The sequence below is a fragment of the Nuphar pumila genome, chromosome 10 (genome assembly GCF_984573655.1).
Source record: "Nuphar pumila chromosome 10, dmNupPumi1.hap1.1, whole genome shotgun sequence".
NCBI classification, from domain to species: Eukaryota; Viridiplantae; Streptophyta; class Magnoliopsida; order Nymphaeales; family Nymphaeaceae; genus Nuphar; species Nuphar pumila.
This window is the reverse complement of record NC_143258.1, coordinates 37816607-37841617: the sequence shown is the minus strand read 5'-3', so window position 1 is coordinate 37841617 and position 25011 is coordinate 37816607. Positions and strand designations below refer to the sequence as shown.

General features: G+C 39.7%; 1 protein-coding gene across 2 annotated transcripts in view; it reads right to left on the bottom strand.

Moving 5' to 3' along the window:
• AGY1 (Albino or Glassy Yellow 1) overlaps positions 1–25011 on the bottom strand; it is a 181298-nt gene that overhangs the window by 53705 nt on the left and 102582 nt on the right. For both annotated transcript variants that reach the window (XM_090018941.1, XM_090018942.1), the window contains exons 9-15: positions 22998–23165; positions 22726–22901; positions 22443–22509; positions 22188–22334; positions 4395–4490; positions 4216–4284; positions 2065–2166 (exon numbers count right to left, since the gene is read on the bottom strand). In XM_090018941.1, the coding sequence (XP_089875067.1) occupies positions 2065–2166; positions 4216–4284; positions 4395–4490; positions 22188–22334; positions 22443–22509; positions 22726–22901; positions 22998–23165 (825 nt within the window). The remainder of the gene's footprint in view (positions 1–2064; positions 2167–4215; positions 4285–4394; positions 4491–22187; positions 22335–22442; positions 22510–22725; positions 22902–22997; positions 23166–25011) is intronic.

The following is a 25011-nucleotide window of genomic DNA, read 5'->3' as shown; positions in this document are numbered from 1 at the left end:
AGAGAGAGAGAGAGAGAGAGGGTTCAGGGGTTTGGGTTGCACCGGCGTGATGAGGGGTTCCGGCGAGAGGGAGAAAACGAGGGGGGAAAAAGAGAAAGCAGTGCCTCCGACGATGCTCTGGTGAGGTGTAGGGAGGGTCAGGGTTCGGGTTTCTCTGATGAGGGTGGGTCGGTGAGAGGAAGGAGACGTCAAGAGTCAGCGAAGGGGGGTGGGTGAGACGTCGGGTGAGCAAGGAGAGTCGGGGGGGGTGCGGGGTGCGTTAAAAAGAAACCCCCTCCAACCTGGATCCAAAACAATTTTTTTTTAAAAGGCACGAGTCTTACAATCTACCATCTTAAAATAATTTCGTCCTCGAAATTTTCTTCGGAGTTTATCTGCAAAGATCGTAGTCTAAGTTAATCGGAGTTAATGCGGATGCACAACATGTGTGTGTGTGTGTGTGTGAATCCAAACATATGAGCCTTAAAGGGATCAAGACATCTCCCAATGAGTTTATAGGAAAGGTGTTGGGCTAAGCACTCTGTTGAACAAAATTTGTACGTGATTTCATTAATGAACTTTTGTCTACCAAAATTTACAATTTTACCGTGTCACAAAAAGTCTTAACCTACGACTATTAGAGTGTTTATTTGTTATTCTCTACTTGTTTTGTTATGGTGGCATAGATACGGCCAGACACTTCTCTTTGTGGTTGTTGCTGACCTTCGACTAAGGTCCATCTCTGCCAATCTGGCACTTTCTTTCAATATTCTCGAACGTAATGTCCCATCTTCCCGCAGTATAGACAGCCTCCAGTGTCTCGAGGGCACGGTTGTCCAGAATGAACATAGATGCCCTTTGGGCATGATTAATTTAGCTATTGTTGTGGCTCGATTATTCTATCTTGATTTTTCTTCTTGAATGGGGGTCCCTGCATTTTACCGTCAGCATGTTGTCGTTTGTTGTCTCCACTATTCCCAATAGACTTTCTGTCTAGTCTACCCAACTCGCTCATAGGGCCTTAGTGAGGTGCAATAGGGCCTTAGTGTGGATTGGAATGGCCAGAAAAGGCCTTGGTTCATTTTGATTCTCTAGTAGCTAACAAAATTCATTTCCGTGGTTTGTTGACATTCAAGAGGACTAAACAAAGACAACATAATGTAGTTTATATGATCATTATCTGATTATGCTTCATGTCATAATCTTGATTTCAAAGAACTCATAACGTATAAGTCAGAAACTGACACGTTCTATTCATGTGCATATTTGACACCGAAAACCATCCGAGGCCAACAACCAAAGTTAACTTCTAATCAGACTAGCTTCTGAAGAATACGACCATGAAGGCCCATATAAACGGTCAGTTAAAAATGAACTAAGTGGAGGCTTAAATGGTATTCTGCATCAGATCCAGGTTATTGATTTGGTCAAAAAAAAGAAAAAAAGAGATCCACATAAACCTTTGAATACTTAAACCAATTCTAAAACTTTTAATCTCTATGCTTACAAACTGTTTAAGCAAGTCTAAAACTCTTCAGTTCAGGATCCCTGAGTGGTTTATTTTCTGCCTTAGGAGGTAAGCTTGTGTTTTCCAGCAGAGATCTAAACTGGATCAATATGAGCCTTTGGGTGTACGAGTTTTTTCCTTGTTCACTTCTATGGACACAACTTAGTGCCTTCTTTGTATCTGCCACCTTGTTTGGAAATTAACACAAGGTCTCTGGAATGATGATAGCAGTCCTCCATGTATCATTTTTCAAATTGAACATCTTGAGTTGCAAGGATCCAAGCAACCTGATGGGCTTAGGTGACTTTATTCAGATTCTCTATAGATTTGGTCAATTTGATTGAATCAATGCAAGGTCATACATAGCAGCCTCGGCTCCACAACAGGCAAACTTGGCATGGAGCACCAGCCAATCCAAAATCAGAATATAGGATAAACTTGGTTCATTATCACAATGGAATTAATTTTATCCTGGAGATACTTTGGCATTATCATGGTATTATGTATTTACTACTACAATACTAATCAATCCACAAAAGTTCAAAGAAAGAAGTGAAGAGAAATAGGCAAAGAGAAACCTGAATACGATCTCCACCAAAGATACGAAATATGTTATCTTCTAGACTAAGAAAAAACCTTGAGCTTCCAGGATCACCCTGTCTGCCACTTCGCCCACGAAGCTGTGAAAGTGAACTCAATATAGGTAAGCATGAAAAAAGAACATATAATAAACAAAATAAAGTACCTTGTCAAGATGCGATAACCAAAAATCAAAACAAATCATATTTTTGTTCTTATGAAAAAGTGTGTGCATGGAAAAATGGCCATGGTAGGACAGAAAAACGATATGACTCATGTTCTACAACATGATTCTACAAAATACACATATACACTTGTAAAACACATCCATTCTAGCTACACATATACAAACTTATTTCCTTCCTCACATAATTTTTTTCTCCATCAATTCTTTATCTTTTCTGTTAACAGATTGGAAAAAATCAATGTCTTCAGGTTTGAGCTATAGACGCATTAGCCCCAGACATACAACTGCAAAACACAGCCAATTTTCACATGCATGCATGCACACAAAAAATAAAGGATTGAAGATCTATGTTAAGAATTCTGATATTAAGCAAATGGATAAAATTAAAGATGTTATAGACTGCACTAGCAATTGATTCCATATTAGATATATTTCCCTTCCACTGTTCATCATGAAGCTGGAACCAAGATAATGTGCCCAAATCATTGAGAAGATTCAGAAGCATGTTAATGGCTGGAAGTGAAAGCTGCAGATGAGTGACAATCATTTGAGAGTACCTATGCATTGTCTGATTACTTTCAAGGAATGGATGCAGAGAACCAGAAAATAAGTCTGCTGAATTGGGATGCAAATTGACCTAAGCTTGAGGATAAGTTGGTCTCAGAAAGTTCTTTGATATCAATATGACTTTTGCTCCATTTATTTATTGATATTCTTTGTTCTGAATTAGTTTGGCAGGAATGTAGTAAAGATAGATACTCAGGAAGCGCCTTTCGCATACAATGAGTTCTGCATGCTGGGGCATAATTCAATGATGAAATCTAATTATGGAAAGGTGGCATGGCATATTATAATGGCTGCACCACTCAGTTTTGGTTGGAGCCTTGGTTTGATCAGAATTCTTCTTTCTTCCTTTCTCCAAGGGGAAAGGGGAGAGGAAAAGTTTGGGCCTATAACTACTTTGAACTGTCAAAAAGTATATATATATATATATATATATTGGTGCTTCGATGGTGGTACTGTGCACACACTTGATTTACATAGATCTAAGCTCCAAAAGCAAAATCTAACCATTGAATCATGTTTAGCATATTCTATGTACTATTTTCATGTGTTAAAGTTGACTCCAATATGATGTTTTATACCATTTTTAAACCAGCCTTATTTTCATGAATTGTGAGCCGTTGACTTTCACCATCTCAAAAATTGAATCTTATGGTATATTAAACATGATAAAACCTTCTAATGTACTAAATAAATAATGCTAAACACATTTGTATGGTTAGATTTACCATTTGGTGGCTAGATCTATGCAAACAAGAGTGTGGACCACCATATGGTATCATGATACAAAACCACCATATATTTTCCATATATATATCATAGTCATAGTCTATGTAGTCAAAAGCCCCGACTAGGCACCGACTAGTCCGCCTAGTCAGTCTAGGCTAAGTAAAATGCCTGTTACTTATCTTTGGATTTTTCCTTGTAAGCATAATTCAAGATACATTTAGTGTTCGCACAAAAGGTTTTGCTAAAGTCTCATGTGCTGTAGGAATAGAAATCAATACTTAAGGCTGGTGTTTACGTGAAGCATCATGATAGTAGTAAAATGAGCTCAAGAGTTGATTCTAGTAACAATGGGTTACCATCCATTGAGCTGCTCTTGAAAGTCATCGGCATCATTTTGTATTTTTTTCATGTATTTAGTTCCCCCAGTGATCCAGAATACTTTAAAAGTGTCCTTTCTTGTTTTGAATGAGGCATCTGAACATTGTTAGGAACCAGGGTACAATATATATTGGTTAAATAAACCCCTTGACCAGAAAGGATTTGTTGATAACTGTACATTTTATTAACATAATTTCGGGGCCCAGACCCTTCTTGATTCAAAAAAAGAGATTGACAGAATCATAAACCCACCATGAAGTTCTACACATGATGGCATCAGCTAACTAGTCACCTGATTATCTATTCTTCGTGATTCATGGCGTTCTGTCCCCACAACATGAAGCCCACCTGCTGACACAACCTAAAGTTCACCAGATAAGAAAGCTGCATTAGAAATATGAAGATCTATAAGAAGGCAAGACAAAAGATAAAAAAAAGACTAAGACAAGAATTAGAAAGTCAAAAGACAACCTTCTTTCTCTCCTCTTCAGTGTAGATTTTATATTCTTCCACAATTTCTTTGAAGGCATGCCGTAGCTTTGATATGACAACATCTTGTGTTGGCCCCTATAATTTACACAGAAACTGTTTCATCAATGACACACTTTTGGTAGCATCTAACAATTATTACCTTAAGTGCTATAAGAATATTAAAGTAACCCCTAGATTTGCAGGACTGGACAACTTTCTGCATTTTGGGTATGAAGAAATAAATCTATATCGTGTAAAAAGTGCCACCTTCAGCATAAAGATCTAGTTCCAAGATGAATGTGATACTAATAATTTCAATATGGCTAATTATGGAAGCAATTTCATCTAAGTTTAGTGGTTAACTGAAGAGTTGCATATCAAAATCCTGCACCAAACTGTTGATTTCAATATCATTATCTCAAACCAGTGGATGCCAAAGAACGCTAGAGAGTTTATGAAGTTACTGGATATGGAAGCTTAAACATAACATAAAAGCTATGTAATCAAAAGCACTAACTAGGCGCCTTGTCGGCCTTGGTGTGGGAAAAATGCCTAGGCTTCTTGATTCCTAGGTGGATACCTGAAAGGGTACCAATTTTGTTGACTAGGGCACCTAGTCAGTGACAAAGCTTCCCCGGACTATGCGAGTATGATTTTTTTTAATCATATGAAAAGATGGGGGTTGGGTTAAAAATCCTAACCCCACCTTTTAACCCTCTCTCTTCTTTCCCTCCACTCCCCTCCTCCCTCTTCTTCTTGCCCCATCTTACTTGCTCACTTCTTCCTCTCTTCTCCTTTTTCTTCATCCTCTCCTCTGCTTCTTTATCTTCTTGCCATCTTTGTACAACAACAACAACAACTACGCCTTCATCCCAAAACAATTGGGGTCGGCGGTACGAACCAAAAAAGAAAATCATTCTGGGTCTTCCACATGAATCCTTCTCCTCCAATCATTTCTATCCAATGCCATGTCCTCGGTGAGGTTTAAAGCATTCATATCCTTTTCTATCATCTCCATCCAAGTCTTCCTAGGCCTACCCCGACCTCTTTTAACTAATATATTTTCGCATTTCTCCATCCTTCTAACTTGAGCATCATTAGGCCTTCGCCGAATATGTCCAAACCACCGTAAACGATTCTCTCTCATCTTGCCATCTTTGTCTTATCGCGTATTTTCACACTTAGTTAAATTTGAGATTTTCGAAAATTTGGCTAAGTATAAAAAAAAAATCGGTCAAACCTTGATATTGGCTGTCATCTTTTGAGTCTGGGCTTGGCCCTGATCTCATCGACAAGGTCGAGATGAGCCAATCGAAACATTAGAATGAGTTTTATTTTCAACCTTTAAATTTAAACAAAATTCGGGTTATTTTTGGACGAATTTCAAAAGCGAAATTCAAGTTATATATCGTTGGATGTGTCTCAAAATTCTAAGCGTAATGATATTTTATTTCCCTTGATTCAGGATACAGTTGGCTCAAAAATCGCATTTTTTCAAAAATTGAGCAGTTTGTCTGCTCGGATCCGAATTTGGATCGAAGCGGATCTAATGGATTTTGACTCTAACCAAAAAAGTGACACTTGTGGATTTGAATGTCCCTAGTGTGAGAAATCAGATGTGGGAGTCACCTTACTATCGTAGCAAGAGATAGAGAGAGAGGTAAGAGGGAAGAGAGAAAAAAAATGTTGGGCGGCAATGATGTCTTCTCCCCTTTCCATTGATATTTATATGTTGTACGAGTGGTACAATACAGTACAATAGTACAATACAGTACAATACAGTACAATAGTATAATACAGTACAGTATGCTGTACAATACAGTACAATACAGTACAGTAGTACAATACAGAAATATATTCATTTACATATACATATTTAACAGCCTCCCTCAAGTTGAGGATGATCTTCAATCATGCTCAACTTGCCCTTAAGTAACCAAAATTGATGACTAACCAATCCTTTGGTGAAGATGTCTGCTACTTGGTCTTCTGATCTGACATACGAAGCCTCAATTTCTTCTGTTTCAATCTTTTGTCTAACAAAATGCTGATCAATCTCAATGTGCTTCGTGCGACAATGATGAATAGGGTTAAAAGAAATGTTAATGGCACTTTGATTATCACATAAAAGCAGAGAGGAAGAGATAGGTTCATTCAACTCTTGAAGAAGATGCCGTACCCAAGTGACATCAGCTGTCCCTGCTGCCATTGCCCTGTACTCTGCCTCAGTGCTGGATTTAGCAATGGCCTTTTGTTTCTTACTACTCCAAGTGACAATATTTGGGCCAATAAAAACACAATATCCTGAAACCGACCTACGCTCATCAGGGTCCCCACCCCAATCTACATCACAATATGTAAGTAAACGGTGTCCTGTAGTGAAGCTTTCATCTTTGTGATAGAGCAATCCATCTCCAATAGTCCCTTTCAGATATCTGAGAATACGCTTAATACATTCCATATGACAATCAGTGGGAGCATGCATAAACTGAGATGCTTGATTTACAGCATAAGCAATGTCAGGTCTTGTAAATGTAAGATATTGCAACATACCAACAATGCGGCGATATAAAGTGGAATCATGATATAATTTGCCTTCTTTTGCACTAAACTTATGATTTAAGACAGATGGGGTGCTGAGAGGTTTACAATTAATCATACCAGTGGTGTGAAGAATGTCAAGAGTATACTTGTGTTGACTTAGAGTGAGTCGATCATCTTGTCTATCGACTTCAACTCCCAAGAAGTATCGCAATGGGCCTAAGTCCTTCATCTTGAATTTGGCCATGAGTAAAGACTTGACCAAGGCAATATGTGCATCATCACTCCCAGTGATAATGATGTCATCAACATATATAAGAACCCAAGTAGTAACATGATCATTCTTATACATAAATAAAGAATGATCAAGTATACTCTTAGAAAAGCCATGCTGCTGAATTTTCATGGAGAAACTCTCAAACCAAGACCGAGATGCCTGTTTTAAACCATAAAGAGACCTTCTCAATTTACAAACCCATGTAGCCGCATCATGTTCACTATATCCAGGAGGTTGCTCCATATACACCTCTTCCTTCAAGTCCCCATGTAGGAACGCATTCTTGACATCCAACTAGCTAAGAGACCAACCATGCTGAAGTGCCAAAGTGAGGATCACACGAATGGTGTCAATTTTGACAACAGGGCTAAAAGTTTCCTCATAATCTTGCCCATATTGTTGTGTGAATCCGCGTGCAACAAGGCGAGCTTTATATCTTTCAATGCTACCATCTGGTTTACGCTTGATCTTGTAAACCCATTTGGAACCAACAACATTTCTATCAACAGGTCGAGGAACAATATCCCATGTATGACATTCATGAAGTGCTGCCATTTCTTCGTTCATAGCTTCAACCCAAGCTCGAGAATGGGCTGCCTGATGGAAAGTAGACGGCTCTTTCTCTTTGGCCACATTGGTTAGAAACAACTGAAAGTCAAGAGAAAAATTGTTGTAACTAACCCAACGATGGATAGGATGCCTTTCACGTGTGGATCGTCGAAGAGGGGGAGCCTCGTGAGATGGAGTTGAAGGGGCTCCTCGACGGGCATAAACCAAACCTGAAAACCGTGAAGGTGCATCCTGGATGATGGAGTTGTCTGCTTCAAACTGAATTAGTTCATCAACAACAGGATCTCTGATAGAGTCATATAGCAAAGTATCACAAAGCCATGGATCATAAGTAGTTTGCTCATATACCTGAGAAGTATCACAAGTGCTGAAATGGTCATCATCAAAAACAACATTTCTAGACACCTTAATCTTACCCAAAATAGGATCATAACATCTATATCCTTTATACCCATCGGCATATCCCAGAAATCTGCACTGAACTGCTCTGTCCTGAAACTTGTTACGTAAAGAATGATCCACATGGACATAACAAATGCATCCGAAAGCATGCAAATCATCATAAGAAGGGTGAGAACCGTGAAGCAAATGATAAGGAGACTGATCTCCTAATAATTCCATAGGCAACCTGTTAATGATATGCACTGCAGTGTGAAAGGCCTCAGTCCAAAGAGAGAAAGAAATATCAATATTGTGCATCATACTTAACGCGGTTTCAACAATATGCCGATGCTTACGTTCTGCTACTCCATTCTGTTGTGGAGTGTAAGGACAAGAGGAGTTACGTGTGATGCCATGGTCCTTTAAATATTCACTAAAATCATGAGATATGTATTCTCCACCACCATCACACTGGAAATAAGTGATATTTGAATTGAAAAGGTTCTGAACAAGAGCATGGAATTGTTTGAAAAGTTTGAACACTTCAGATTTAGATTTCATAAAGTAAATCCAAGTGTAACGAGTGAAAGAGTCAAGAAATAACACATAATAACGAGAGCCAGATAGAGATGAAACAGGAGCTGGGCCCCAAACATCAGAGTGAATAATTTCAAATGGCTTGGAAGCTCTTTTATTGATACTTTGAAAGGGAAGTACATGACTCTTGCAGACATTACAACTAGGACACTTATGATCTAATTTGACTTTGGGAATAAAACCCTGAGAAGACAATTTGTCAAGGAACCCTTGACTACAATGACCTAACCGACGATGCCAAGAAACTGGCTTATTACATTGCATAACAGAAGAATACTGACTCAAATAAGCAGGAAAAGATGGAGACACGGTAGATGACGTCTTCAAAGTCCCGGGGGCTGCTTCGAAGACGTACATGTTTCCGCGTCGTTCACCCTTAGCGAGCATCTTCTTGGTTCGAAGGTCCTTAAGACAAACAGAAGACGGAGTAAATTCCATGGATGAATTTGTTTCATCAACCAATTTAGAAACAGATAAAATGTTTTTCTCAATGGCAGGAGTAAGACATTTTTCAATGGTAGTGTAGATTGTGATAAAGAGAGAGATGCATTTCCAGTATGAGAAATAGGGTGGTGGGAACCATCTCCCGTGACAATAGTGCCAGTGCCAATATAAGGAACCATGTTGGAAAGTTTACCTGCATCAGAAGTAACATGTGCGACTGCTCCAGAATCAATATACCAAACTCCATCATCATTCTGACGCAAATTCATGTTGTTAAATGCAGTCATCAGAATTTGTTGCACATCATGTGGCAACCCTGCACTCTGTCCCTGATCAGTACCCTGATGTGCTCGAAAATTTCCCTGCGGCTGCCCCTGAAACTGTCTAACATTCATCTGTCCAGCTCTTGGTCCTGGCCTCCCTGCCTTGTTGCGATTCTGTGGGTTGTGCCAACAATCTGCTTTCACATGGCCACGCTTGTTGCAATGGAAGCAAGTAGGGACACGGGTACCTCTAGTGGCAGGTGGAGCAGTAGGAGTAGGAAGGAGTCCTCCACGGCCCATATGAGCAGCAGGTGGACGAAATGAGGTAGACCCAGATGTAAACATGACAGGATGAGGATCATCAATAAGATGATCTTGAGTCAAACTAACTTCATACTGTAGGAGTTTGGCCTGTAAATCCTCAAAGCATGGAAGTGTAGAGGCAACCTGTAATGCAGTGCAAAACATACGATATTGGGGCCCAAGGCTTCCCAATACCTACTGAACAACATCTCTGTCAGAAACAGGATATCCAATAGCGGCCAACTGATCAATGATAATTTTGATATCCCCTAGAAATTCAGTAATGGTCTTAGTTCCCTTTCGCATAGATTGGAACTGCCATTTCAGTTGAAGTGCACGTGATTCAGAAACCTGTGAATAAGAGTGAGCAAGATGTCTCCATAGTTCTGCAGCAGTAAAATGGTCAGAGATAGTTTGTAATATACGATCAGATAACGTGGCAGTCAAATAGGCAACCACAGATTGGTCCTTCTGAAACCAAACATCATACGCAGGATTTGGAATAGCAATGCAACCCACCTTCCCATCATTACCAGTTACCTCTTGCGTAATAGTCATAGGTGGGGCGGGTGATCCCCCATTCAGATGCCCGAAAAGACCATGACTTCGGATAAACGGCAGAATTTGGCATTTCCAAAGTAAGTAGTTATCATGAGTTAATTTGTGAGAAACAAGTTGAGAAAGAAATCCGGGGCTGATTTTAGAATCCATAAGGAAGAAGATCAAAGATGAATCAAACAGCACGACAGAAATTCGTAGGTTGTACGGACAGAACCGTACGGACAGAAATTTTTGAGTTTTGGAAATCACGATTTTTTTTTAGTTAATCGTGCAGAATGTACGATTTATCAACTATATTGCAAGAAATAGATAAGAAATCACAAGAAGTTTGAGAAAAGAGGCACTTTTGAGAAATGAGGGTTCCCAAATTTGGGGAAAACAGAAATTAGGGTTGATAAAATTGGGGATAACAGAATATGTAAGAAGGAAAAGATGCACGATATGAGGAAATGAAGAAACGACGTCGAAATATAGTGATTCAACGGAGAAACAACAGAGAAAAGATGAGAAAAAAAAAAACACTTTCCTTGAGAACACCCAAAAACGCACGTCAAGGTCCTTAGGGGCCTTCCAGATGATCGTGATTACCACGCCCTTTGCTCTGATACCATGTGAGAAATCAGATGTGGGAGTCACCTTACTATCGTAGCAAGAGATAGAGAGAGAGGTAAGAGGGAAGAGAGAAAAAAAATGTTGGGCGACAATGATGTCTTCGCCCCTTTCCATTGATATTTATATGTTGTACGAGTGGTACAATACAGTACAATAGTACAATACAGTACAGTATGTTGTACAATACAGTACAATACAGTACAATACAGTACAGTATGCTGTACAAGTGGTACAATACAGTACAGAAATATATTCATTTACATATACATATTTAACACCTAGTGTCCTCGATACTAGATTTTGATATTTAATGTTCCGAAGGTTGTTTCGGTCGAGGACTAAGTTTGGAACCCAGTAATAAAATATCAATTGTGTGCTAAGCTACCCTAAGAACCTAACTTAACCTCGGAGATTTTACCCGTTTGAAGTATCCGCGGGCAACGGTAATTAAAAAGAGGAACTTAAATTGTATGCATTTAATAGGGACATGCATACGAAAATAAAACTCTGATAAAAAATAATAATTTATTCATACATTGCACTGAAATCATGCATATTCCTGCTATGCATTAGATCATGCGTATTTACTCATTTCCTTAATTATGATATATTGATGAATACATGATGCTTGTTCTCTAATGCATGTAAAATGTCTTTAATGTTTAAATTGTGATCCTTATTAATAGTAATTGTTCTCTCTTGCTTTGCAATTGCTCCATATTGCATAAATAGTTAATTGAATCATGAATTTGTCATAATTGTAGTCCTCTAAAATATTGCATGAATCTTATTTATATTCTTTTTACTTATTTGTTTCATTAGAGAGACTCGTACACAAAATTCTTTGGATTCTGACACCCCTACTTTTGTGTTTTTCGTAGTCTCAGATGCCCAGTGAGGCGACTTGCTTTGAGAGGAGCTACGAGGGGACCACACGTTTGCTTGACAGATTCTTTTGGACAGCGTGACTCTTCTTTTTGCTTTATTTACATTTTATTTGCTCATGTCTCAGACTTTATGCATTTTTATAAATAAAATTCGTGCTTGGTTTGGTTTGGTCTGAAAGATGCGTATAAGATCCCTTGTAGTAGTGGTTGTGTTTAACTGTAAGGGCCCCGGGTTTCTGTAAATGTTTTTGCATTTGTTTTAAAAAAAAATTGCCACTTTTTCACGAGTATGAGTTGATGTTGTTACAATCTTCTTCCTTAGTTGAGTAAGACTAAGAAATATATATATATATATATATATATATATATATATATATATATATATATATATATATATATATATCCTAGTCAACCTATATTGTTTAAGGTATTTCTCGGAGAGATTTTCAAAAGTTAGAAAATCTCAGGAGTTTAAAAATATTGAAAAAATATAAAAAAAAAATATAAGAAAATAAGTCTTGCAAAAATATAAAGAAATAAGATTTAGAAGGTTTTAAAATATAAAAGAAACAAAAAATAGAAAATGTATGATTAAAATATTAAAAAAAGGGTTTTTCGCAAAAATATCATGATATTAACGATATATTAATATTAACGTGATAAATTGCAGTTAATATCAGCTGACTTGGTATCATCAAAATTATCGTGATATTTTCAAAATATCAGTATATATATATATATATAGAGAGAGAGAGAGAGAGAGATTGGTTCATCCTAACGGTAGGAGGGTGTAGACAGCATAAATTTTTCATTTTTTTTTATTTTTTGGAATCTAACCTTACAAATGTGATCTACATAGTTTGTTTAGTAGGAATCAGTTTTTGAATCATTTGATTGTAGAATGCAAACAGGTTTTTATAAGGATTCAAAATCAATGGCTTAGAATTTTTATAAATTTTAAAGCTCATAAAATCATAGTTTTTCGTCAAAAGGGCTTGATCCAACAATCAATTCCTAGCAAATGAATAGATTTATTAAACATAGCTTAAAACATTGAAAATCAGTATCGTCTACACTTTATGGACGGTTAGGAGGAACCAATACTTTTCTCTCTCTCTCTCTCTATATATAATAACAATAATGATACAGTGCTCCCGGAGCACCTACTCCTTTTTATTAGCAGTTGGACCTTTTGAGATCCAATGGCTGTGATGCATGTAGAAATATGGCTGCTCTCACTTTTAATATGCATGCAGCTACCTTAAATGGTACCTGCATGCTTTCCGAATTCCAAACAGCTACCTTGAATGGTTCTCTCTGTCACAAATAGATGCATAGGTTGATCTTAAATGGCTCTCTCTCTCGTCCTTTCTCTCACACACGACATGGATGATGCAGTATGTTTGGTGCATTATGCAGTTATGAATTAATGCTAATACGGTTCTTGAACATACTGGCCAAACAGAAATGAAGTTGGATACATGTTTAAAGACTAAGCAAATGAATGCTCCAAAATGTCATATATGGATTGGTCTGATTAAGGTAAATGAATGTTCCAAAATATGTCATAAATAGGTTGATCTGACTAAGCATGAAAATGGACACGGGTCAGGATAAATGTGCCTATCCTATCTTTGGACCATTTACATCTGCATCCCATCTAGGATGGATATGAAAGTGGATTATCCTTAACAGATCCATTTTAACTCATTCTTGGCCCTACTGTGAAAACTGATTCATAGGTTACAAGATCCATTTTAACTCATTCTTACAGGATATAACCGCACACATTGAGGAAGCCTCATCTCATGAACATATGTTGAAACCCAACCATGATGTCACTTATCAAATGACAAGAATGACTTACCAACCAAAACCATTTTTTTCTGCGTTAGAGAACCCCATTCTTCAACAACAATGATAGGATCAGAATCACAGAATCGAATCGATCACACCTACTCGGGCAAGTCTTATTTGACCATTGCACAACATGACCCAAGTCATGACTTACTCGGTTTCCTGAAACTGAGTTGGGTTGTGACAATGATGCACAGAAAAATAAGAGAGAGAGAGAGAGTTCGAAAACCGTTTATTTTAAATAGTAAATTTTGGTGTTTGGATCTTTTAGTTTTATTTTTTTAATGACTTTTTATAAATTTCACCCCCTTTTTTAAAAGTAGGGGGAGACCTACTTTTTTTTTAACTACCTATTTTCTTCCATTCCATCCCTATCACCACCACTACTTCTCCACCATCACCACCACCACCATTATCACTACCACCACCTCTCCACCATTACTACCACCACCACCACCATTACCACCACCACCATCCATCACCATTGCCATCACCAATATTACCACCATCATCATCACCACTACCGTTACCACCAACAACACCATTACCATTTCTATCACCACCACCATCATCACCATTGGCACCGCCTCCATCCACCATCACCATTACCACCACCAGCATCATCATCACCACCACCACCACCATTGTAATGCCCCGCCTCGACTAGGAGAATTTTTTTTTCTTCCTTCTCCCTTTTCTTCTTCCCTTCTTCCTTTTCCTTTCTTCTTCCTCTCTAGGTGACGGTTCCGACAGTTGGTATTATAGCATTCAGAAGAGTTTCGGTCTAAAAACATTGAAAAGTCCAAGAATACGTGTAATTGTCGACATCTCGCTACCTAGAAGGGTAGCGTATGTTAGAAGTCTAACATATGGGGTAGATTTAGACCGAATGCGAATATTTATTGATATTATTTATTTTTGCATCAAGGTAGATATCTTGCAATACAAAGAGCTGGAAGTGGCAAAGGAACTTGCTTATGGGAGCCCTTGATACCTTGATGCAGGTCATGCAAGCCCAGCAGACTCAGCAAGCATAGCCTTCACAGCCTCACAGAAAAGGCCGAATCTTGGATCTGCAAGATTGAGCGGATTTTTCTCATCCTCGAGGTTCCAAAGGATAAGAAAACCTTGTTCGGGTCCTACAGACTAGTCGAGAACGCCTAAAAATGGTGGAAGACCACCAACGAGGTGTGATTCGCAGCAGTGTCGACATGCCATGGGAAGTGTTTTATAAGGCCTACTTCCCTATGTATGCCCATGAGAAGAAGACGCAAGAGTTCCTGGATTTGAGGCAGACATTGGTGGACTACACCACCCGGTTCAAGAATTTAGATCATTATTGTCCAAATACCTACCATATTGAGTATGCACGAGCCATGAAGTACGTGTGAAGATTAGCCTCTCTATATGTGCTTCAGTTGGATCCCAGACAAGACAATGAAGAAGAAGAAGAAGAAGATAGGAGAAAAGATGCAGAAAATCAGATCAGGATCACTGCCCTTGGGGCGCCCCTATTGTATTTATATTGGATAACGTAATAAATTACATATATGCCCTTTGGCAAGATATAAAATTACAATGTTACAATTTATAAATAAGAGGCTGAAATTACATGTATTTCTAACATCCCCACTCAAACTATACATGGATGAGAAACAATCATGGATAGTTGGCGTTTAAGTTCCCAATGGCGAGATAGGGATAGAGGATTCATGAAAAGATCGGCAATTTGATCCTCCCCCTTGATGAAGAGAGGGCAAATTTCTTTACTTTCAACCTTCTCTCGAACAAAGTGTTGATATACTTCAACATGTTTCATTTTTCAGTGTTGAACCGCGTTGGTAGCGATGGCAACTACACTTCGGTTATCACAAAATAAGAGAGAATGAAGAATCGGTTGATGAAGAGCAATGAGAAGATATTAAATCCATAGAACCTCTGTGGTAATGGATGACTGGATGACATAGCATGGTATTCAGCTTTCGTGCTTGATCGCACAACCGTACGTTGCTTACGACTAGACTAGGAGATGAGAAGTGGACCAAGGAAAAGGCCATAACCTATCATGGAACGTCGGGCAGCCAGATCTCCTGTCTAGTACGCATCTGAATAAGCCATGATGGTGAGGGATAAGGAGTCACCCGGTTGCCTCTTGTAAACCAAACCATTGGTAAGAGTGCCCTTAATGTAGCGCAAAATCCTTTTGGCTGCATCCATGCGAGACTGTGTGGGTGTGTGTATAAACTAAGAAATCTGATTAACAAGAAAAACTAGATTGGGTTTGGTGAATGTGAGGTATTGTAAAGCACCCACAATACTCCTGAATGGTTTAGGATCAACAAAGACAGTTTCGGAATGTCCCGCAGTTAATTTGGTAGTGACACCAATGGGAGTTAGCACAAGCTTACAATCTGCCATGCCAAAGCAGTGTAAAATATAGACTGCATGCTTATGTTGAGTCAAAGAACAAAGAGACTTACTGAAGATTTTGAACCATGCCCGAGAGGCCTGTTTAAGACCATATAAAGCCTTGTTGAGTTTTAACATTATAGTCTTAGGGTCGACTTCAGCATAACTTGAAGGATGTTCCATATAAACTTCTTCGTGGAGTTCGCCATGCGGAAAAGCGTTCTTAACATCCATCTGAGTGAGCTCCCAGTCATGGAAGACTGCTAAAGAGAGAACAAGCCGAATAGTACTCATTCGAACCACAAGGCTGAATGTCTCATCAAAATATAGTCTATGTTAATGAGTATAGCATTTGGCAATTAATCTCGCTTTATACCATTCAACGGATTCATCCGCTTTAAATTTGACTTAATATACCCAATGAGTTCCAACCACATTTTTGTTAGATGGTCTAGGAACAACATCCCATGTGTGACACTCATGGAGGGCATCAATCTTTTCATTCATGGCATCGACCAAACGTTGGTTGGAGGCAGCTTCTCGAAAAGATTGAGGCACTTTTTCAACCGAGGCATTTGCTGTGAAGACTTAAAATCCAGTAGAGAATGATTCATAACTGACCCAACGATCAGGTGAATGGCGAGTCCTGCTGAATAATTTAGAAGGACAAAGCCCTTATTCCCTTCTATTTAATAGGCATCCTGATTATAGCCTCATGAGCACTTTTGGTTCTAAATGCTTCGTTCATACTCATGAATTTGTGTGTACTAAATTCATCCCAAAGGCGCAACTATGTCAATTTATCGGTTATGATGATGAATACCTTGGGTACAGATGTTATAACCCCACCACCCAAAAAATCTTGATATCTAGGCATATCACTTTTCATGAAGGGGATTATGGCTCATCTAATAACCATGTTGTGTTGTAACGGCCCCAGAATCACCGACTTGTAACTTTTTAGGAAAATTTTGAAAGCCTTGTAATCATTCCTTTATCAGAGTGTAAAATAACAGTTCAACAAAAAATGTTATTTGAAATAACAAGTCCACGGACCTTGGACGCATTACAGGAGGACTTTTTGCATTACACAACAGATTTGTAACTACATACATTCATTGAAACCAAATAAGATTCAAAACGAGATTTTGAAGTTTATATGAAAAGTGAAATCTCAAAGAAACCCTTATACCAAGTTACAAAAAATGTCCTTAGGAGCGAAACGTCAGGGAAAGAGTCTCATCTTGATATCATTGCATCATCGCGCCATCGCCTGTCGTTCCGACCTAATCATCACCTGTGCCCATAACATGGGTTAGATTGATGAAAATCTGGTAGGTGTATAAGTATAACAATTTAGAACAAAACTAACACAAACGTTGATCCATACGTGATATGCAATTCAACATAAGTAAAATAAGCATGATAATCTTGTTTAGATATTAACTGTTCTGAGGGCACACATAGGAGAAACGTAGAAACAACTGAGATTGTTTGAGGGTTTGTTATTCTATGTATTTTGATACCTTGGACAACTAGCTGAGTCTGCTCCTAAAAGGATGACCAATGATCGAGAGAGAATTCCCCAGAAGCCACTTGTTCAAGGCAATGCATTCATACTTCTACAGAAATCATTGGGACCTACCACCTAGGATAATTTTTGGTAGCCCAGTACCCTAACTCCAATGACTGGGGACACCAAGTCATTTGCTGAAGAGTGTAGGTGTTAACAACCTGTCCATCAGAGCTTTTTAAACATCTCATCATCTCCCTTGACGGAACCAAAGAGACAAATGGGTATGTCAGGTTTGTTTTAACTGACAACACATTTTACATACTCTGGTCTTTCAAACCAGCTTTGAGCATCTTGCCTGTGAAGGCGATCATTATCATTTATGTGATTTTCTTTTCATCCTTGTGCCTTTGCATGTTACCAGGTTACCATAAACCTCTCATCCAATTATCGTAGTACTAACATGTCGTGCACGTCTAATAGTACTGCTACGATGAAAGGGGTATCGGTTTCTCAGAAAAGAAACTTTAACTTTATTGTGTTATGAAAGAAACGATATAACTATTTTAGTTTAATTTGACATGCTCTGGTCTTTCAAACCAACTCGAGCATCTTGCCTGTGGAGGCGATCATCACCATTTATGTGATTTCCTTTTTTATCATTGTGCATTTGCACATTACGAGGTTACCATAAACCTTTAATCCAATCATCGTAGTACTAACATGCCGTGCATGTCTGATAATACCGCTACGACAAGAGGGGTATCGATTTCTCAGAAAGAAACCCCAACTTTATTTAGAAAATTTCAATGTCCTGTGCTTTTGGCCGGGGATATCCGAGTCATTTTCGGATATCACAATAAAAGACCGTACGTACCTCTTAGGGCTACACAGGGTTAAGGAAAAAACTTGGTTGTGAATAAGCAACCGTCAGATATTCATTTTTTTACTTTTTTGAAACAACGAATATCACGAGCTTTGGAATCTCGCATGTAAAATCCCTATTTTATTAAGACTTGGCGAGTATGTGCAAATCTACGTCTTAAGTGCAAGCGTAATACAAAGTATGCAGGAGTACGCAAAGCTGCGTACTTTACAGAGTTATATATATATGCATATATAATACATATATATCAAAACTTAAGCTTGTGCACATTGCAGCACGATGGCATAATACATATATATATATATATATATATATATATATATATATACCAAAACATATGTCTGTGAACATTTCAGCGCGGCAACAATGTAAATGACATAAAGCATTGTCCTTGAATGCAACTTTCCCTTACCTTAGAGATTGTCGGATTCGTTGACGATTCTGAGCGTAGGTTATCAAGGGCTCGTGCCTCGGTGCACGTGTCACGTCTGTTACGTAGATGGGGTGCACTAAAAGTATTTGCCGTACTGCGAAAGTAAAAACGAGGTAACTCTTTTTTAAAGTTATACAATTATGCTATGTTTGTGTCACAAGGGTCGAACCCGACCCTAATTCGAGCCGACTGGCTGAGCCGGGTCCAGAATCGGGGTGAACCGCGCTGGGGCCCGGTGTTAGCCGGGCTCGGCTCGGCTGAGTCGGACTGGCCGGAGGCAGGAACCGAGTTGGGCTTGGTAAAGACTGAGCTCAACTCGATCGAATCTGCCCAGCATGGTCTGAGGAAAACAAAAAAGGGTGTGGGCTCGACAGTCAGGCCGAGCCTGGCCCTTTACCTAGATGGGACTGAGCCTAGGCACGATCCTCCAGTGTAGAGAACGGGGCTGGGCTCGGTTCAAACCGAGCCCAGCTCGGTATGTCCCCTCAGCTGCAGTATCCTACTGCAGCTGAAGGGGCTCGGGGAAAAGAGAGAGGTAGGAGGGTTGCCCTTCCTTCCTGTGCAAATAGAGAGAGAAAGGGGGAGGCAGGAAGTGCTGGTGCCGTCCTACCGACACTGATCAGAGAGAAGATAGAAAGGGGGAGGCAGGAGGGCCGACACCCTCCTGTTGGCGCCGATCAGAGAGAAGATAGAAAGGGGAAGGCAAGAAGGTCGGCACCTTCCTGTCGGCACCGATCAGAGAGGAGAGGGGGGGAGAGGATACCTGGGAGAGAGAGGAGAGAGCGCAGGGGGGCAGGGGAGTTGCCTGCTCCCGGCGATGGTCTCCGGCAAACAAGAGGGGGTCGAAGGCGTCGAGGGGGAGAGAGTCGGGATCGAGGAGAGAGAAAAGGGAGAGGGGGGGAGGCAGGTTTAAATAGGAAATACGGGGATGGGGGGGTTGTGTGGACCCGGATCCGGTTGGACCCAACCTGGATCAAAACATTCATTTTTTTATTTTTTTTTGAAAAACCCAGATCTTAAATGTGCAGCATCCCATTTTCTCCTTTTGGCCAGGTACTATTCCTTCACCCATAAGGCCTTCTACATTGCTGGAACCGAAAATTGTTTCAAAAGAATCTTCTCCACTAGGACAACAAACATCAACCAGCCAATCTGATTTCAAATTCTTCCCACGTGTCTATGCTCGGCGAGGACATGCACCTAATCATTCTACACATGTTGATCCGCCTGTCCATCCATCCTCATCTGACCCCTCACAGCCCGCTCTTCTAGATCCTCCAGCTGCTTGCACTCTTGCTGCTCAAGGGTCGACCCTTATTCATTATAAGCATGTATATATTTTCAAAAGTCTTCATTGAAATTGAGTGATCTTTTAGCACTTTTTGGGAAGATTTTTACAACTGAAATTTGATCCTTAAAAACAATGTAAGATTAAATCCCTACACACTTGAGGTTCAAGAATTAGTCCTTGAAAAGTTTTGTATTCATCGAAATCAGTCTAAGAGCTCAATTCCATCTCCCCGCGGTGGAGACACACCCCAGTGTCATGCAGGCAAGGACGCCCCGGGTGACTAGCCCTGTATTTTTAGCAAGCCCTGTCAGCTGACTAGCTCTATTTGTATCCCTCGAACTGAGTACGCTACCTTCTTTTGTTGTGGTGCTTTTCCCTTTCCCTTAGAGGAGGATCCCCTGTTGTCCATCCTCTGTCCCGTCTGCTCCGGATGCCTCTGGGATCTCCTAGTCAGTTTTCAGTCATCCAAAAGAGTGGTGGACCTCGACGACCTCAATCAGGGTTTAAAGACCCTTGGTAAGGAATCGTCCTATGAGTTTGTCCTTCAACCCATGAGCGTACTTTATGGCACATGCACGCTTAGTAGGATAGGTATTTGGGCAGTAACGCTCTAAATTTTTGAACCGGTGGTGTAGTCCACCATTGTCTTGTTGCCCTGTCTCAGATCCAAGAACTCCTGCATCTTCTTCTCGTAGGCATACATAGAGAAGTACGCCTCGTAAAACACTTCCCTGAATTCTTTCCATGGCACAACAGGAATTGTTGTGAATCGTACCTTGTTGGTGGTCTCCCACCATTTCTCGGTGTCCTCAACCAGTCTATAGGACCCGAACAAGGTTTTTTTTATCCTCTGGAACCTCGAGGATGAGAAAAATCTGCTCAATCTTGCGGATCAAAGATTCAGCCTTTTCTGGGTTAGCCTTCCCCGTAATAGATAGCGGTTTCAACTCCATGAACCGCTTGAAGGTTACCTGAGGCTGTGGAGGTCGTGCTTGCCCAACCTGCTGGGCTTGCATGGATTGTGTCAAGGTATAGAGGGCTCCCATAAGAAAGTCCCTTTGTCGCTTCCAACTCTTTGATTTGCGAGGCATCTACCTTGATGCAAAAATAAACAATATCAATATTTTTTTGTATTTGGTCTAAACCTATCCCATAGGTTAGACTTCTAACATACGCTACCTTTCTAGGCAGCGAGATGTCGACAATTACACTTATTCTTGGATTTTTCAATGTTTCTGTACTGAAACTCTTTTGAATGCTCAAATACCAACCACTAGAAGCGCCACCTCCCTCCGGTTTGCTCTCCCTCTCGTACACAGTCCCCTCTCTTTTTTATTCTTTTCCTGTCTCCCCCCCCCACCCACCCACCCACCCACCCCCACTCTCCTTTGTTTTCCATCGTGAGAGGGATAGAGAGGAAAAGGAAGATGAAGAAGAAGGGAAGAAGAAAAAATTCCCCTAGTCGAGGTGGGGCGTTACAACCACCATCTACCAACACCATTACCCACTGGTCTTTTCTTATTTATTATAATTTAAACAGATGGTGATCCAAATAGGGCCTTAATTGTTTAGGTTTTTTATATATGTGTGTGTCACTTTATTTCCATCTTTCTGATGAATTTTTCTGTTAAAGGCTAAAAGTGAGACATATGTGTGTGATTTTTATTTGTATGTATGTGTAAGTTTATGTGAATTTTAGTACAAACGCCTGCAAGCATATTTAATATTACTGATTATGTAGCATGTTATTTATATATGTGTGGGTTACTATGTTTCTGTGGTTTTTTTTCTGTGAAAGGCTGAAAGTATGATTTTTTAGCATTTTAATTTTTATTTTTTAAAATTGGGGTACTGACTAATCTGACTAGTCCCACCTAGTGTTCGACTAGTCTTTTTAGGGGTCCACTGACTAGCTCTTTTGACTACATAGCATAAAAGCATGGAGATTTGACAAAGAAAAAACTGCACCTTTTCACATGAATATGAAAGCCTTTCCTCCGCTTCAAGCTCTGTTAATGATCTTTTGCCCCATGTTTTGACGGCTAACTCCACTGCATCTTCACCCAAGGCTGTCCTTTCTTTAGAAAGCTCACATGGGAACAGACTGTCACTTACCTGACATCTCACAAAATATGTTTTTAAATAGGGCAACATGTACTTGGAGATCCTCTAGCTAACCTGGAATAGAACAAAACTTTGACTTCAAATTCTCCATGAACACACCTTCCAGGTCTTCTTTGTGGGAAGTTTCTTCACAGAGACAAAAACCCCATCTGTCAGCTTAACAATGCTGCACGCAGAAGCATTTTGATCATTAAAGTGATTAAAGCATGAAAAGTAGATAGGTGTACTGAAAGGAGAAAATACAGATGAAGAGAAAAGTTGACCACGACAGATACTGTGTAGGCTGATTCCATTAGTTGGAGATTTAAAACATATGAATAGGCTGATTCTGTAAGTAGTTGGAGATTTAAAACACATGAAGACAGCTAAAGATAAATGATACCTTGGCATTAGCATTTCTCGTAGTTTTAATCTTGCCATGAATTCTGCATTACCTCCCAGAATAATATCAGTTCCACGTCCAGCCATGTTAGTAGCTATTGTAACTGCACCAACTCGTCCACTTTGGGCAACGATTTCTGCTTCCCTCTCCACATTCTCTGGTTTGGCATTAAGAACCTGTATACAGAGGAGAGTTACAGGCAGATGGATCTTTGGGAGGAAGTGGAGAAGAAGAGAAGCAGGTGTGGTGGGTGTGAGGTCAAGACACCTTACCTCATGGGGTATTCCTGCTTCACGCAATTGCTCAGACAAGGCATCACTTTGCTCAACGCTTGTAGTACCAACAAGCACAGGGCGACCTGTCTTATGCATTCTAGAAATTTCTACTACAACAGAACGCCACTTTCCTGTGGCTGCTCTGAAAACTACATCTGACTCATCCTGAAAAAGCAATAGAAAGAGTTCAGTTCCAAACAGGCACACTCTACTTGAATAAAGATTCAATTTTGATTGAGAGTCTTTTGTTAGCTACACAAAGCCTGCACAAATAAGCTATTCTCAAAGTTGTCAAAATGAAAAGAAAAGGTTTATGCTGAAGAAACTTAGATAAGTGAAAGCAAAGCTCATCAATGAATTCATTTAGATTCAATTTTGTCAAATTCAATGCAGAAGCCTAGCAAAATTAATTCAAAGCACTCTAAGAGAACACCTTTTATGATGAAATAAGCAATTTTAAAAATTGATTAGTGGGCAAGATTAGTTCATACTTGACGGAATAGGCGATAACTTTAATAGAGACTTGAGTACTCACAGAAGACGGTTTGAGATAGATAAGGCCATCTGAAAGAGTAGCTTTAATATATTTGAGAATTCTTTTCATGGCTTCCATATGTTTCACCTGAGGCTGATGCATAAATTGGGATACTTGATTCACCGAAAAAGCCAAGTCAAGATGCGTGAAGGTCAAATAATGCAAGGCACTAACAATGCTGCGATATTTTTCAGGATCCAGAAAGTCAACATCATCGGAAAGAGTGTTACCCAATTGAATCTAAATGGCCATGGGAGAGAGGACAAGCTTGCACTCCAATATTCCACTACGATGGATAATGTCTCTTGCATACTTTTGTTGTGATAGAATAAGACGATATGGTTGTTAATCCACTTGCACACCCAAGAAAAACTGAACGGGACCCAAGTCCTTCATATGAAACCTATCATGTAGAATGGATTTCAATTGTTTAATCTTAGCACAATTGTTGCCGGTAAGAATTATATCATCCACATAAACCAAGATAATTGTTATCTCAGATCTGTCAGAATGAACAAACAGTGAATGCGTTCAAATCCAAGAGATTATACCACATTGTTGAATGTATCAAACCATGCTCGTGAAGCTTGTCTGAGGCCATATATAGCCTTTTTAAATCAGAGCATAGTATACTGAGTGTCTCCCTCAGGATAGTCAGGTGGGTCTCTTCACACAAATCACCATGGAAGAAGGCGTTTTTAACATCCAACTGAAATAAATCCCATCCATTGGTTACAGCTAGAAACAAAACAATGTGAATCGTTCCCATTCGAACTACTGGGCTAAATGTTTCATCAAAATCAAACCCATGTTACTGGGTGTAACCCTTGGCTACTAACCTCGTTTTAAAGCGTTCAATGCTGCTATCAGGTTTGCGTTTAATTTTATACACCCAGCAACAGCCGACCACATTTTTGTTAGTTGGTCGTGGAACCATTTCCCATGTATTACACTCATGAAGAGCTGCTATCCCCTCATTCATAGCATTTGTCCAATGTGGATGTCGACTAGCTTCAAGAAAGGATTGTGGCTCTTGAACATCAAGTGAAGCAGCATATACCTGAAAATCGAGAGAAAAAGTCTCATAGCTGACCCATCTGTCAGGGGGATGCCTTACTTTGCTAGACGTGCGAGTAGAAGAGACTTGTGGCTGAATAGGATGAGCATTGGCTGGATGAACAGATGGCTGAATCTTTGCACTGCTAGATGGCTGATCTGTAGCTATGCTGGTGTCACACAAAGCAAGCTCTAAAATCTAGTTAGCAATAGAATTAGTAGGCTGGCTTTGCTTGGCAGCAGGTTCACTGCATTTATCAGATGGTTGTCCACTTTTTCTGTTGTATGCTTGTTTAAAAAATTGAAAATGCGGCCGAGATGGGGGCTGCTGGACTGAAGACGTGTCCACTGGTCGAACACTAACATTTTCACTAAATGCATGTGGTTGTTGTGTTGATGATAACCAAAAGGAGTGTGGCG